The sequence below is a fragment of the Labrus mixtus genome, chromosome 16, assembly GCF_963584025.1.
Source record: "Labrus mixtus chromosome 16, fLabMix1.1, whole genome shotgun sequence".
Lineage (NCBI taxonomy): Eukaryota > Metazoa > Chordata > Actinopteri > Labriformes > Labridae > Labrus > Labrus mixtus.
In genome coordinates this window covers 7,177,843-7,194,024 of record NC_083627.1, presented here as the reverse complement: position 1 = coordinate 7,194,024, position 16,182 = coordinate 7,177,843, and the positions used below count along the sequence as shown (strand labels likewise).

The following is a 16,182-nucleotide window of genomic DNA, read 5'->3' as shown; positions in this document are numbered from 1 at the left end:
GTCATGGATAAATAACCAGTATGTTTATTTTTTTGCTATATTTGTATATTTTAATCACCAAACATAGTTTTTAAATGGAATTTTTATAATCATTTATTCTCTTTCCTTCAACGTGAGGTGCTTTATGGAGCAACTATTGAGGCATGACCATTGATTTAATGTCATGTCATGTCTTGTTTTGGGACTATTGAGTTGTTTGTTGTTTCATTTGTTGTGTGTTGAGCTCTATCTGTTATTTGTTCTATGTCTGGACCCCCTTCTAAAAGCTTTGAGAAGCTTATCCAGGGTCCTTTTCATGCGTCGTTGTTGTATTATGGTTGTACTTGTTGCGGTAACATGTTTTTTGTTGTATGAAATAAATCAAAATCAAATCCCTAATTGTAATGCTGGTGATGAAGTCACTAAGGTGTGAACAAAAAAGTACAAAGACAGCTTTAACAGCTCCAACTCAACAAAACATCATCAGGAACATGAATGAATTTGAATTAATAATAAACAAATCAGACAATGACGGGTTTATTTTCATCATAGTTTGTTTTGAAACTTTATTCTCCTTACGGGAAGAAACAGTCTGTTCAGATGAGCAAGAGGTGTAACTGTGCGTACAGTATGCGAGAGTGTAGCATAAGAGGGCAGATGAAGAACGTATTATTTCTATCAGGAGCATCAGTAATAACATTAACATGAGTATTGAGAAGGTGTTATCTTCCATAAAAAGACACAATGAAATACAAGGAGTATACATGAAGACTGTCAGCCAGTGGAACGGGCTGCTTGAACATTTTGAATGAGAACAAACAGCTTGTGTACAAAAACATGTCTGCCGTGTTCCAGGTCACCCAGGTCAGCCACGTCACAGTCTGGTTTTCAAACCATGAATCATTGATATAAACCTTCAGATCAAAACGGTCTGTGTTGGTTTTTTAAACTGATTGTTTTAAATGATAGTATCCTCTCCCAAAGTTTGCAGGCGACTGTGTTTAATAAAGAAAATACAGAAGTATGGCAGCAGACTTTGTGATATCAGTATAAACGTTGAATTGTGGAATTCTTCGAAGAATTCTTGAAGGTTTTGTATCCTGATGACCTTGTGACCTCTTCATGAAAGGCTTTTCTCTTTTAATTAAACATACAGTCACTAAGGTCGAACCCTTTCCGGTTGATTCATAATTAGAGTATCACCTTGTTACATGATAACCACGGTTCTCTGAGTGAAGCGATGAGCCCTTTTTTCAGATTGTGATTCAGCAACACCGTCACAATGGGCCGCTTACAGACTGCTAGGTGAAGGCGGGAAACTTAGACCCCTGCCATGCGTCCCGTGCTATGTTTAACGCATAGATGCAGAAAGGTGATGCAAAGTCGTTCCGCCTCTGATCCGCCATCGGAGGTTGTAACAGGCGTAAAGGGGGGGGGGGGGGGGGGGTTTGTGCATATCTGAGTACGTGTGTATGTGAAGATCCTGCTGTGTTCCCTGTGCCGCTTGGTTTTCCACAATGCCGTAACGCAATGTGAATTCCCACACTGGGACACCAATGATGGTAGAACTTTGTTATGGTAAAGAGCTGTCGTTTCCACAGCAGCATCATATTGGAGTCTCAGGCTGTTATCTAACATTGCAGTGAAAACAAGAAACAGAGAGGGCTCCAAACGCAAACGCACACACGTCGCCGATTTCCCCCACACGCTCCCCCGTTTGACAATGATACCTTCTCGCCCCTGTAACGCCTCTGTTACTACCTCAGAGGCAGGCACACAAGTGGGTCGACTCAGTCCCGCTGTTACGCCTCTGGGACGTTCACGCTAAAGACGAGACATCACCGGGGTGTAAAGAATGCGCCTCGAACTGGCAATATGAGAAGGACAACACTGTGTCCACTTGTACAGGGAAGGCCTCTCTGAGCAGCCTCTGCAGTCCTCATTTTTGTCTCCTACAAAACATGTAGATCATCTGGACAAAGAAAAAAATACTCCTGAGCACTCTGAAGTTTCAGGAAATGATGCACAGCTTGTCACTTAAAGAGAGAAACACGTTGTCCAGTAAGAAATCAAAAGGTCTTCAGCGAGGGTCCGTCAGCTCTAAAGGTGACCTGGGACACAGCCGGTGATTTTAAACATGTCAGATTGAGTTCCTTTAGTTTCCATATAAGCTTTACATGAGACAAACTTCCCTTTTAAGGATGAAAAAGTATTTTCTATCTATTTTATGTACAGCATACTGCAATACAATAATGCCTCGGATTGATAATAATGTGGATAACATTTGCAATACAGTAATAATGAGAGTAGTAATAATATGTATGAAAAGTTCTTTAAAAAAAAAAGATTGATAACAGTACCTGTCAGCCATTTTTTCACACAATCAATATTCCCCCAAAAACCGCCCTGAAACGATGAGTCGGGCTGTACCCATTGGAGGATAGTAAACTGTCTCTCTTTGTATAATAACACAAATAAGGGGGGGGGGGGACTCTCTGTTTTCTCTGTTCCCTTCACATTCATGCGTTCACTTTGCTTTCTCTCCGAGTTTGTTCACGTGTTCCTCTGTTGGTAGAAAAATACATACATGATATATAAAAAAAAGTAAAATGATGACAAACAGGCGTGAAGTACGAGCTTCATCAAGTGCTTTCTTTAGGACCCCTCCCGCCCCCCTTTTCTCTCCTGTTTCCATCTCGTTCTGCTGCAGATTCCTCAAATTTAGTGCATTCTTGAAGCTCTTTCATCCCAAACTTTGGGCTCCGATAAAGATCCTCGTCGCCTCGCTGTCTGAAGGGAGGTGGGTGTAAGTAAGGAGATGTCAAATGCACTCGTTGAGATTCAGGTCCAGGTTTCACCCTAAAAAGCATCTCATCCTTTTCTGTCTGCTGAGCTTCCCCTCCTGTTGTCTTCACTCAGGCACACACTCGGCCTTTCTCCTCCTCGGCACGTCGATGGTGTCATTCAAAAGCCATTTAAACGTTTTTTTTATTGAGTCATTTCTCCGTTTTGAAACAATACATCTGCCCGTCCTTCTCCGCTGACATTTTAAAAACGCCACAGTTTCTCATCTCTGACTCCTCGTTGTGTTTCTCTCTCTTGTTTTGGCTTGAACTAAATAGCGGAGAATGTTCAGGTTAATATGATCTAAATATGTTGAAAATAACGCCGTCCTCTGGATCATTGATGTGCAGAGAAAAGTGTCATTTTTTTTACTCTACAGATATTTTACATCTTCATCCTCCAGTGATGCCCACTGCAAACAACGCAGTCAAAAGAGACACGAGCGAGCCTCGTTTGATTCCCAGAGAAGAGCTGCTGGTTAGACTCAAGATTCTTAGGAGAAGTTCAGGTATGAATATATTCTAATTCACAATCATATAAAAGCTCAAACTGAATTTGGCTGCATGCTGAAGATTTGAACGACTTACGCTACCCGGAGCAGTTTTTAGTCTGAGAGATACTTGGCACGAGTGGGCTCAGGAATCAAGAAGCACGTTGTAAAATATCTGTTATGACAAGTAATTTCGCGCTGCATTCAGCATTAAAACATCTTCAAACAAAAGAAAAAAAACGGACCCTTGGGGGAATTTGACTTTTGCTTGTATCGTTGAAAATGATCGTACAATTGGGTGTATAAGACGCATTTCTCCACCTCAAAGGTAAGCTGCGTCCTACGTACCGTTACCCCCAACAAACCAGTAGAAAATGCTGAGACATGCACCGCCATGACTCCAAGTGCAGCCTCCACCATGACTCACTGCACACGCCCTGACCCGATTGAAAACTCACCCCAATCATCGTGTACCGTAAGCCGCCGCTACACTGTGCAAAGTGTGCTGGGATACAGAACGACCTGGACCTAGGTTATAAACCTGCACTTAAAGAAAGCAGAGGTATACTGTTCAACAATATACCCGGTGAAGTGCTGGTTTGATTGAAAGGCTCCCATTACAGAGAACAAGAGATCAGCGGAGGGGAGCAGTCGAGGGCTGTGAGTCTGTACTTCACAACCCGAGGCGCAGAGCTCATCATGGCGGAAGCTCAGGTCTGTGGGATTTATAATTGGGGTTTTAAGGTCCTCTGTTTGCTCATCTTAGAGTCAGAAGGAAGAGAGTCTGAACTGATTCCACTTAATAAAGCGGATGGTTTGAATATTTTCTCAGACTTTTTTCTTTCTTTCTTCAGACGACTAAAATACTGAATGCAGTTTAATTACTTGCTCATATGGACCTTTTTTTTTTTTTTTTTTTTTACACTTCAGACACGATTAGTTATCTCTCAAACAGAGTAGGAAAACGCAGTCTATGAGTTCATGTGCTCCACCTGTATGGCTGATGTGGAGACAGTGAGGCAGAGGTCTTTGTGGGTCACTGGCAGGTCTCCCACACTGACTGGTTTGTACTGGATCTCGCCGGCAGCCACCGTCTTGTACTGGTGAAGGTCAAACGGGCACTGAACCACAGCTTCCGAGTGCTGCTGGGGGTAGCCTCCTGGGGGTCCAGGGTTAGGGTTCTGGTTGGTGTTGTTAGGGTTGGTCTGGTTTTGGAGCTGCCCCGCTCTGCCCCCGCCACCTCCTCTCCCTCGACCACGTCCTCGGCCCCTGCCTGGCGTGAGGCCCTGCGCCTGCTGAGCAGCGACTGTTGCTGCCACTGTTAGCGGGTCGGGGTTGTGCTTCCTCATGTGTTTCATTAAATATGTCTCCTGGAGTCAGAGAGAGAGAGAGAAAACATGACGGCAGGGAAGAAAAAGAGGAGGGTAGGTCTGGATCAGTCAAGGTCGTGAAAAAAATGTCAGGTTGTTTTCCTGCCATAACTTTGGATATTAAATATCAAGGAGATCTGTCAATTTGTTTTACATGAATTCCTTAACGGATAAAAGTTTGAGTGATAAGGAGAAATGTCTTAAAGACTAATAATTACTGTCCAAAGACATTTGTGCTGTGTGACATTTCTATGATCCTTAGATTATGTAATGTTGAACGTTTGCTTTTATTTTTATCTGCAGCAATTTAAAGACCACCACTGAAAGATGTAAGGACATGACATTGCAAGTCAATAATGAATCTCTTTGTTCTTCAGTATAATCATTAGAAAAATCCTGAAGACAGATGTAAAAATAATGATTCAACCAGCTGCAAAGAGAATTCCCTTTGTGTCGTTTATTTTCAACATTTCTTTTTTGAGGGGGGGGGGGGGCTGTTCAGGATACAGTCATAAATCAGGAGAGAGAGAGAGAGAGAGAGTGGGGAGAATGACATGCAGGGCAGGAGCCGCAGGTCGGACTTGAACCTGGGCCGCCCGCCTCGATACATGCCTCCATAAACTGGACAAGTTACCTCTTTGCTGATAGTGTTCATGAGTGTTTAGTATCCTGCAGACTTTTAACTCGCTTACTAACGACTCATTAGGGCGGTCACAACACCAGACTTTAAACATTTGAGAGGATTCTGGTAAAAAAATCAAAAGGATATCTGTGCCTGTTTCAATACCACAGAAAAAAAAAACCAATCACGAGAATCACAGAGAATGAGTCGATTCAAAACATGTGGTGTCGAAATTATCGAACATTTTGACCACCTTACTATCCGATCCAGTGATAGCTGTGAGAGGTAGTAAAAAAGAAAACATTTAAAATCTTCTCACTGTACACTGTAATTCAAAATATGCTTTGAAATATCCATATTGTTCATAAGATTTCTGTAAAGCTTCATTAACATATGAAGTATTATCATAGACTGTCATAGTTGAAGTAACAGAGCTCAGCTAACTCTCTCTCTTTCTGATCTTCTCTGTGGAAGTTAAGAGTCGGTGCGTAGTGTAAACGTGGCTGATGTTCGATCGACAGGTCTGAGGGCCTACCGAGGTGTACGACCGGTTACAAAGGCCACAGGAGAACAGCTTGGCGTGTTTGACGGTGTGCGTGGACAGGTGCACCTCCAGGCTGGCAGCATCCGTGTAACCACGGTTACAGTTGTGGCACTTGTACGGCTTGTCTTTGTTGTGCTGCCGACGGTGAGACTGTGCAGAAGAAGAAGGAGGTAAACAAATCGTAGACTAATCAATGACGTTTTCCAAATACTGTTACTAAAAGAACAACATTTACTATACAGAGAAATTAGACTTTTTATTCTTTAAGACGTTTTATTCTCCTTGACCTGTAAAAAACAGTGAAAAGTTTTCATTTCAATGACACATTAATAAAAGTCCCTTTATTGTGTTTCATGTGACATCGGGAACAATAACTTGATGTTCATGTTTTAGCCAACAAAGAAGAAAAACAAACAGGTAGGCATACTGCAGAAAGTCAACAGTTCAGTGCTGTCGAGGATGAAACCTGTGAATTAATTTACCTGCAGGTTGGACAGCTGAGTGAAAGCTTTTTCACAGCCGGGATGGCTACACTTGTACGGTCGGTCACCGGTGTGAATCCTGAAAAACAACATCAGTTTGTTAGAGTCCATCTCTTACACTTTAAGACTGCACTGCAAAAAAGAGTTACATTGAGAGACGAATGCCTCATTCCAAGTTCCTTGCTTTCTTATACTTAAAGGAGCAGTATGTAACTCTGCCACCTAGTGTTTAAAATGGGTACTGCAGTCCAGATTCTTAACATTAGAGAGAGCTGTCTTCCCCCGCCCCCTCCTCTCTAGAGTCGATGCTCTCTCAGGTCACCATGTGGTGGACTCTGAAGCTTCAGTGTTTAGCCAGCTCTACATCGGTCTGTAAACCTTTCTGAGTTCTAACCTCTCTCCATTTTTCAAAAGCATCTCCAATATTGATCCTAGTTTGAGCACGTTTCTGCTCGTGGAGCTTATTAGAAACATGCAGAGGCTTTTTAGGTCGGGTATAATCACTTCTATCTGAACCACTTCTCTTGCCTGCTTCCATCGCTGCAACACCTGTTGACCTGATAACTGGTCTCATATCTGGCAAACCGAGGGGCGTCCAAAACGGCCGTGTGGGGGTGCCTTAAAACCGCCCACCTTCTCTGGTCATAGTTCTGAAGCTCACTCTGCTTTATTGTCTGTTTTACTGTAGAAAGGACGATAACTTACATAATTTACATCATGATGTTTAGAAGCAGATGTGAAAGAAACAATAGAGACCATAGATTCATAAGAAAATGATTCCTGAGGTAATAAATCAAGAGAGACGTTGTGTCAGTTTCTGGTCTACTAACAGACTATAACAGTGCAGCTGCCTCCTGCTGGCCATTAAAGAGAATGCACACATTCTTTACTTATAAACAGTTTATAGATAAAACTCCCTGACGACACAGCATGCCTCCAGAATATTTAAGTTAAAAAAGGCTAAAACAAACATTATGCCTAAACTCATCACACTACGGAAGCCTGGGGCAGACATACATTATAAGTTTACGTTTTACGTTTACGTTTTTTTTGAGTAATTACTGATTGTTTTTTCTCAAGATCTCGACTAATTTATCTCGTCTTCTAGGGATAACAACGCTGGCTTTCCTGATATAACAAGCGTTGTTATCCAAAGATACTTATTATCACAGGAAAACGGATTAGAAAAATTGGGGGCATGTCTGCTCAGGGCTTCCGTACCACACACCTGCTCCCATACAGTACTGTACATGCACACACATCCAGCTGTTGAAACCCGCCCCGCCCAGCCCGGCCCCGCCCAGCCCAGTACCGTGTGTGCTGCTGGAGGTGACTGAGCTGCCTGAATGTTTTCTGGCAGTAGGAGCAGGAGTAGGGCTTGGCCCCGGTGTGGATGCGGATGTGCTGGGACAGGTAGCTGGAGTTGGAAAACGACTTGGAGCAGTGGGGACACTTGTGGGGCTTGGCCTCAGTGTGGTTTCTAACACGGGACACGGGATTGGAGGGGGTGAGGAGGTGGAGAGAGAGAAACAAAGAGAGAGACAGCGAGAGATTTTTCAGCTACAGCATGACCAAACTTCACGATAAACTGAAGACCAAATCATGCGTGTAAGTGAAATAGGTCTACGATGAGTTGTGTAGATCGTAGATCATTAGGTTTGACAGTGTGCTCTTTGTGCTGTGTCTGAGTCGTGAAAACACAGAACAAATACATACAGCAAGCACAGTCACGCTTTTCTCTCTCTCTCTCTCTCTCTCTCTCACAGTCTCTCCATTGGTATGCCCTGCATTTAGTGCACTCTGAGTGTGTCTATGACTGTCTGGCTCTGCTGCAGTCAGATTGTAAAGTACATTTAATACGAGTGGAAAACCTCCTGCTGTTTAAAATAGATGTCCTGCAGCCCAGAAAGAAAACCAAGCGGGTGGCAATGAGAGAAATGAAAACATGAAGGTGAATGACAAGGTCAAACAGAAAACTGATGACAGCATGAAGGGGAGACTTTGATCACCAAGTAATACATGTCAAACTATTATCAGAGAGTATGTGTAAAACATGCAGGAACAGGCAAAAAAAAAAAAAGACGAGTGTTGATTGTATTAAAGGGGTGAATAGTTATAAGGGTTAAGGCCATTGCACACTGACTTTCTGCATTTTTTCACATCCATCCCTGTGTGTGTGTAGTGTGTGTCCCTACCTCAAACCTCGGATTACAGACCTCAAAAACCCATTAAAAAAAACCTGACTCAGTGTGAAAAGTTTGAGTGATTAAAATAACAGGTTGTCTTTACTGCCATCTGCAGTTTGAATGTCTGATCATCAGTCTTGTCTTTTGTAAACCTAATCAGCGCCTGAACCTCCACAAATTCAGTTTTTACCCCAAAAATATTTTTTTTAAGTCTTTTTAATTGAAGTGGATATTTGAACACTGCAAGTTGCTTCTATGACAGTGAAAGAAACAGAAGGTGCATGCAGCCTAAAAGAAGGATGTATGAAGGATTAGTGTGAAAGCAGACGAAATAAAACAGAGTAACTCAGAATCATGCAGGACCATGCCAGGCTTCTGATAGTACTAACAGCAGGGTTAACCCTAACCCTAACTCTCAGTATACAACCATTGAAGTTTTGATGGTTCGATTATAGTCTGAGGAATAATCATGGTGTCACAGATCACGATTATTATGCATTACTGTAAAATCCTGATTGTAAATAAGACGTACCATGGATAGTTTGCTCTCACACTGCTGACTTCACTCCTTGTAGGTGTCACTTTGCTTTTGCATTGTGCAGCTTGACTACAGATGTAGCGGAGCCTTTACGGTTGAGTAGTTAATGACGTTTTGAAGCGTGGTCAATAGTCAAACTGGTAATCGCTGCATCCCTGCTGCTAAAGGAAGATACCAAACTCTATCGCATGCTCTCCTTTAACCCAGGCTTTACATATGTGACGTGACAAATCAAGCTGCTAATTAATTAAAGCAACTGTTAAAATGTAATGAGGAGGCTGTCTTTCTTCCCTGATTATTAAATCAGTCGACAGCTAATATTAATCGATAAACTTTCAAGACACCAAGATTAAACCCAGGATTTAATTTACAATAGATTCAAGTGTTGCACCTTGTAAGGTAACGCTAAGACGCGGCAAAAAGAGCTTTACACTGTCAACACTGTCCCAAAAGACCCCTGAACATCCCCAACACAAGCCCACACACACTTTCCCAACAGAGACCCCCCCCCCCACACACACACACACAGGACTCCACAAAGCACTCATTGCAGTACCGTGTGTGCTGCTGGAGGTGACTGAGCTGCCTGAATGTTTTCTGGCAGTAGGTGCAGGAGTAGGGCTTGGCCCCGCTGTGGATGCGGATGTGCTGGGACAGGTAGCTGGAGTTGGCAAACGACTTGGAGCAGTGGGGGCACTTGTGGGGCTTGGCCTCAGTGTGCGACTTGGCGTGGATCTGCATGTCGGACTTGCTGAAGAATGTCAATGCACACATCCGACACCTTGTCAAGTGAGGAGTGAGAGAGAGAAGAGAACCTTTATGGCACAGAGAGCGGGCAAGTAAAGTTAAACGCTGCAGCTGTTCAATCACATCTGGAAGGCCACGGACGTTTATCATTATTTCTCATTTAAATATGGTTCACCACCTGTAGGATTTGGGTCCGTCTTTGCTGGGATGATCATCTTCATCATTGGATATATCGTACGGATCCACAGAGTGATGCTGGAACACAATAACAATAAATCAGGTATAAAGAAAATATGACACACTGACACATTGTAGAAAAAAACAGTATCAGAAAAATGAGAAAACATTCAACTCACCTGTCCTCCAGCAGCGAGGTGAGCCAATATCAACGCATCGCTTCCCGGAGGGAGGACCCCTCCCACTCCCGCCAACCTTCCCATCAGCTGTTTGCTCTTCCTGCCTCGCTTTGATGGCGTCGGCATGACAACAGCAGAAGGGTTTCCCATGTTTTCCTTCTTGTCTGGAAACAAGAGAAAAGTAAAAAAAAAAAAAAAGAACTGAGGGAGAGTCATGTCGTCTTGTGTGAGGACAGCTGGAAACAGGTGAGGTCATCAGTCCCACACATCACCTACATGATGCAGGAGTCTGCCGCCTCGTCACAAGCAATAACAACTCTTACAAAACGTGTGTGTTCCTGTGAGTGGACGCACAAAAAAATCGCAGAAGAATAAATGGTGGGTCGAGACATTTCCAAGACACTGTAATTAGTGGCTGTTTTAGTCTTGATTTACTTTTATCTCAACATAACTAGAATCTTTTGTTTTAAACATCAAGCTAATAATAAATTGTTGATTTTTGTGGTGGTGCTGCTGAGCTTAAGGGCCCAGTCAGTCTTCTGCTCTACGATCATCACAGCTGGTCGGTAAACAGGCTTTCTAAATCCTCCTGACCAGTACAAGTTAGAAAAGAAGATTATAAAGTCTGACAACACTCTAACACTTTCATCGGATGGTATAAAGTTTACATTAAAGGCTTACTATGCGACTTTCAGAGCAGATTTTCAGACCAAAAGAAATGCTCTCTTTGGACACACCTCCTTCATCCATCAGCTACCTCCTTCCCTCCTGCCTCCACCTGTTTCACCAGCAAGTGTCAATAAACATCTGAAAACAAGATTCTGCCATCAATTTCAAGTGACGATATGCATTTTAAAGTTGACTCGGGGGTTATCTGTTTGTCTTTTTTTAGACTCCTGCTGATTGAACGACACACCCTGAGTGGGCGGGGCCACATGTCTAACGGTTAGACAGCGAGGGGTTCACGCAGAAAAAAAGAAACACGTCTGAGTGAAACATAAACGAGATGTAGGAAGCGCCGTCCTGTCCGTGTGAACACAGAGCGGAGAACAACAAACCCAGAGGGAGTTTGACTTCACTCTCTTTTTAGAAAGTCATCACTACACAATGTATTTACTTTGTGGACTTTTTCTTCATTACTATTCAGGATTCACAGTGTTGAAAGGCTGACGTTACAGTGACTGGTTTCTGTGTCTTACCCGTATTCGACTGGTGCAGCGCAGACACTATCATGGTGGTGGCAGCGGGGTGTCCGGTTACAAACGACTGTGTGGAGGACGTGGGCAGCAGCGTGCCTTGAGGGGTGGTGATCACTAACCCCGCTAAGAGACAAAGAGAAGCTTTCATCTCCGGGTCCATTTAATCAAAACAAACTTTTTAAAAATCGTTATTCCATAGGACTTTAAGTATTCATAATGAGAGTGGTTAAACATGTGCACATAAAACTGTCGGACAAACACCTGCTAACAAGTTTTTCTGACTCCCATGCACACATCTTGAAGTGACAAAAAAAGAAAATAAGACTAACAGAGAGAAGAGCGTCATGAAAGGCGGTCCACTCACCTGCGGTCATGATACCCGTGGAGGAAACAGGCACAACGGTGATGTTCTGCGAGGGGTGCGACTGGTGCAGGTGTCCTCCGACTAAACTGTTGCCACCCCCTCCTCCTCCTGCAGCGCCCCCACCTCCTTCCTGCTTGGGGACCACTCGCGCTCCCGCCCCTGCGTCCACTGAGCCGGGGATGGCGAGCACGGCCATGGGGTAGTGTGGGGAGGAGGTGGAAGACGCAGAGGAGTGAGGGAAGGAGGCCGCATTGGCCTTCTCTTGACCCAGCTGCTCCTTCGCCTTGTTCAGGAACATGGCGTTCTCGATCTAGACCGGGACGAGTGGAGGGAAGGGTTGGTGGCAGGAGGAAGGAAAAAAAAAGGAAGGGTGAAGAGGTAAAGGACGCAGGATGGGGGAGGAAGATTTTACGAGGACAGAAGACATGAGGAAGACAAGTGGAGGGTGAGGAAAGGTGATGGGGAGGTCAATTGGGAGACAAAAAAAGGAGGATGATGAAGGAAGTGAAAGGTGGCAGAGGAGTGATTTGAGTTGTTAGATTAGGAAAGAGGAGGATGAGAGATGACGATGGGTAAGATCCATGTAGGGAGAAAAAGAAGGCAATGGGAGAGATCAGAGAACGAAGACATGATGAGATGCAAGAAGTAAATGAAAAAGAGCGGGGTCGAGGAGATGAGAGAGGAGAGGGACAGGAGTGATCATGTAATCCAGAGAACCCTTTTTATGTCAAGAATTGATATTCAAACATCGTCAATGTGAACTTCAAGTCAACTTCACCGACTAATTTAACATTTTCTTATGTGTTCTTATGAACATGTTCAGGGTGAAACTGTGTAATCTAACATGTCCACACCACTGCTGGTTATTCTTTACACATAGCAGTACACAAGACAATTCCAACAATAAGGTTGTCTCTACCTGTCCTTGTACAGTGGGGACGGGAGACCAAAAGTACGATGAGTTGAAATGGGAATCGTCCATTATTTCTGTAATTAAAAAGCAACACACTTAGAAACCACCCGTCCTCCTCCTCCTCTTCCTCCTCACTGTGCTCTTCTTCTTAAGACTTTCATGTGAAACGAGACCATGCAAGGAAGGCTGCGTTTCAAACATCTTAGACTGCTTTCTTTCCAATGCATCCTCTCCTCCATCAGCTGATCACAGCTGAGTGCTAACACTGTGGAGCATTGTGGAGTAGTGGTCCCTTTAGTATTTTGAGGGGTCCCATTTCAAAAGCGCTGGTTTAAAAGGGAGAGCTTTGAATTCTTTTTTTTTTTTTAGTTCCTTTAATGAATCGAATCAGATTTACGGAGAAGAGGATGTTAAAGGAATCATGGAAAGATGTTCAATCTTTGGAGAGATTGATATTTAAAAAACCTACAGGAGGACAGAAGAGGCGAGAGCTGAGAAAACGCTCGTCTAGTTTCGTTACACAGGTGATGAACGTCCTCACTAGTCCCTTACACCGGTGGTGCCCCCCCCCCCCCCCGCGCTCTTTGCTGATAAACACTGTACATTAAAGGATTATCTTATCTTATTACAACTCTGCGACATTCAGATTGAAGGCGAAACATCACAGGGATGTAAATATCGCGCCTTTAAACGGCAGTCTGAACAGAAGCTGGAGAGACGGAACAAATCAAACTTGTTTGAGAAGCGTCTCGTAGACTTACGGACACAATTCTTTTTCAAGGCACACGATCGAGACCCACAGAAAATTGCTCCACGACCCACTTTTGGGTCCCGAACCCACCAGTTGAGAACCAATGCCTTAGACGGTGCTTTTACTCTAAAAATGAATACGGTCTCAAAGTCACTCGGCCTAGTTTTGGAAAGCAACTTGATGCTGTATCAAAACTTAGAAGCTATTTACTGCAGAGAAAAGTAACCCACCCGACGTATTGTCTCTGTTCAACATGTGTAAATAACATCTGTCCTTTAGTGAGGACAAAACTCACTGTCTGAAAGACCTCTGTCTATCTTTTCATTATTAAACCTCAGATCTTCCGTTTCCTGATCAGCTCCCACTGTGTGCAAACGCCACATGTTTTCTTTTGCACAAAGCAGGAAGTGTCATAGTTCCATTTTTCTGTTTGTGCATGCATCTGCACTTTATTTCCAACATACATTACTTCTGTGTTAGCGCAATAGTAAAAGTTTGTTAGGAGGTTTTCTAGCAGTGGTAGTTTATTTCAGTCAGAATTAAAACCTCCTCCCTACCCATAAACACAAAGGACTTATAGGATAAGTACACATAAATGTATTTAGGGATCAAGTTAACTGAAGAGGTGCGGGCTGAAGCTCTGGCTTTATTGTGCCCGACCTTTTTACAGAACACGCTCTGTTTGGTAACTCTTCAACTACACTACGAAACAAAACGATGTTCCTCATGGTTCATAGGAAAAGAAAGAAAAACTAAAAATGAAGCTCCAGCGTTTGATCCTCAAAGAGTCAGAATCAAAACAAAACACAAATCATTTCAAAAATATGAAACATGTTTTATCTGTTTATCACTATTTTAAACATTTGTAAAAATGTACTCTGTAAACAACACATTTTAAAGCTATCCACAGGTTTACTGCACGGCTCTGCTTTGTTTTTGTCCTTTGTTTTTAATATATCATGTTAAGTGGCTAGTGGTCTAGCCTCAGGGATCCACCACCTGCTCCTTCATGAAAAGTCGCGACCTGAATTTCAGATATTTCTCAACCTATCAGATTTGTCCAACGTGAAATAGTGCAGCTTGGATCTGAACAAAGAAACAAAACATGTTGGAAAAGCGTTTCATAGACTTTTTGACAGAATATTTTTTTTCCCAGGCAAACCCACTGAAAATAGCTCTGCGACCCACTTTTGGGATGCGACCCACCAGTTGAGAAACACCGCTTTACTTCACACTGGCTCTCTCTAACTTCAAACAACCTCTGAATACATTTTGATGGAACATTTTCAGCCCTTTGTGGATTATCTGATCTGTGTTAAGGTCATCTAAATCCTAACATTTTAAAAATAATTTAAATGAATAAACAGTGAGTTGGTGAGGCTCACAGCAGTCTCATCATGTCACTGCTTCCTGTGTGCATGTGGAGACTGTGATTGCATAAACATTTTTGCACAAATACTAACAAAAGCAGGCACCTATTTGCATGCTAGTTAAACAGGAGTGTAATTAACATGCTTTTGAGGGATGTAAAGGCTCATGAAAAAGCTGCAAGTAAACAAGCTCAAAGACATATTTCATGCAAAACACTGGTAACGTGTTTTAGGTTGTTTTTCATGAACTCTCCCTCCTGCAGATACACAACCTATAAATACATAAAACAAGTTGTAAGAGCAAATTACTTCAGATCCCACAGGCTGCTGCTGCTGCTGCTGTCTGGAAAGTTAAAAGTGCATCAAAAAGTCAACGTTTCAGTGCCCTGAGAGCCATTTTTAGACAAGCTGCCTCCAAACTGTGGCATTGCTAGCAGCTAGCTGACGATAGCAGGGGGTTGATAAAAATGTTTAAAATGCTAGTTTGGTATATATCTGTTAAAGTAAGGTGTCCCTTCATTACTCTGCGTGTGTCACACCGCACCTTAACCAGCTGTCAACAGCTTCGTGGGGCTGTAAACAAACATGGCTAACGCAAACAAGACAAGGGGGAGCTAGCTTCACTCGCCTCCATTAATTTTTCTCCTTTTGTTCGCTTGGCTTTGCTTTAGCTACAAAGGAGGCCTGAGATATTCATACGCTAAACTAGCTGGTAAGCTCGGTAAACACCAAAACATCGTCGCTGCCTACGCCTCCATCCCTCACCCCCCTGCTCATCTCGCTGCGAGAAAATAAAAAAAAAAACCCAGAAAAAAAAAAAAGTCTCGGATAAAAAAAAAACGAAGACAGAAAAAAAACCCCGGTCGACGGCGCTGCCTCTGTGGGAGACGCAGCTTCATGCAGACTTCCGGCGGCTGGGCTCTCAGACACACTGAAAACATCAGATCATTAACAACCAACTGCTTAATTACCGGTCAAATCGATTCCCCGTCGACCCCCCCCGGAGCTTCCTCGGGTCGGGACAGTTGGGAAACTTTGTCAAATCCGCCCCTCAAACCCCTCAGAGCAGCCTTTTTTTTTTTTTTTTTTTTTTTTCCTTTTTTTTTCTTCCCTCCAGCCCACCTCGCGCAGAGTCAGGCTAGACCGTTGCACTGTCGCGTTTCCGGTCATTCCTGTCAAAATAAAAGTCAGTATCCATTGCGGTTTAATCAGCAATATTGATGTGTTATGTTATAAAGATAAAGATAAGATAAGATAAGATATACTTTATTCATCCCAGCAGGGAAATGTAGGTGTTCCAGCAGCCAGCATACATACAAACACACAACACAGCACATATATACATACATATATAGTGAGGTCTTTTACCTGCTTTTTGTAACATAACTGAGTAAGGTCTTTTACCTGCTTTTTGTAACATGACAATA

The 16,182-nt window shown here is 43.1% G+C and overlaps 1 protein-coding gene across 4 annotated transcripts; it reads right to left on the bottom strand.

Moving 5' to 3' along the window:
- Positions 1-515: 515 nt before the first annotated feature.
- Positions 516-15,878, bottom strand: znf384a (zinc finger protein 384 a). 4 transcript variants are annotated; one of them, XM_061058888.1, is made up of 11 exons: positions 15,727-15,878; positions 12,641-12,708; positions 11,722-12,031; positions 11,358-11,480; positions 10,159-10,322; positions 9,981-10,057; positions 9,612-9,836; positions 7,644-7,811; positions 6,332-6,410; positions 5,841-5,999; positions 516-4,683 (listed from the first exon to the last, which is right to left on the bottom strand). In XM_061058888.1, the coding sequence occupies exons 2-11, from the start codon at positions 12,701-12,703 to the stop codon at positions 4,285-4,287; spliced, it is 1,767 nt and encodes a 588-aa protein (XP_060914871.1). In that variant the 5' UTR covers positions 12,704-12,708; positions 15,727-15,878; the 3' UTR covers positions 516-4,284. The 4 variants fall into 4 exon arrangements, with proteins under 4 accessions (XP_060914871.1, XP_060914872.1, XP_060914874.1 ...); XM_061058889.1 differs by lacking the exon at positions 15,727-15,878 and adding an exon at positions 15,065-15,482; XM_061058891.1 differs by lacking the exon at positions 7,644-7,811.
- Between the last annotated feature and the right edge of the window lie 304 nt (positions 15,879-16,182).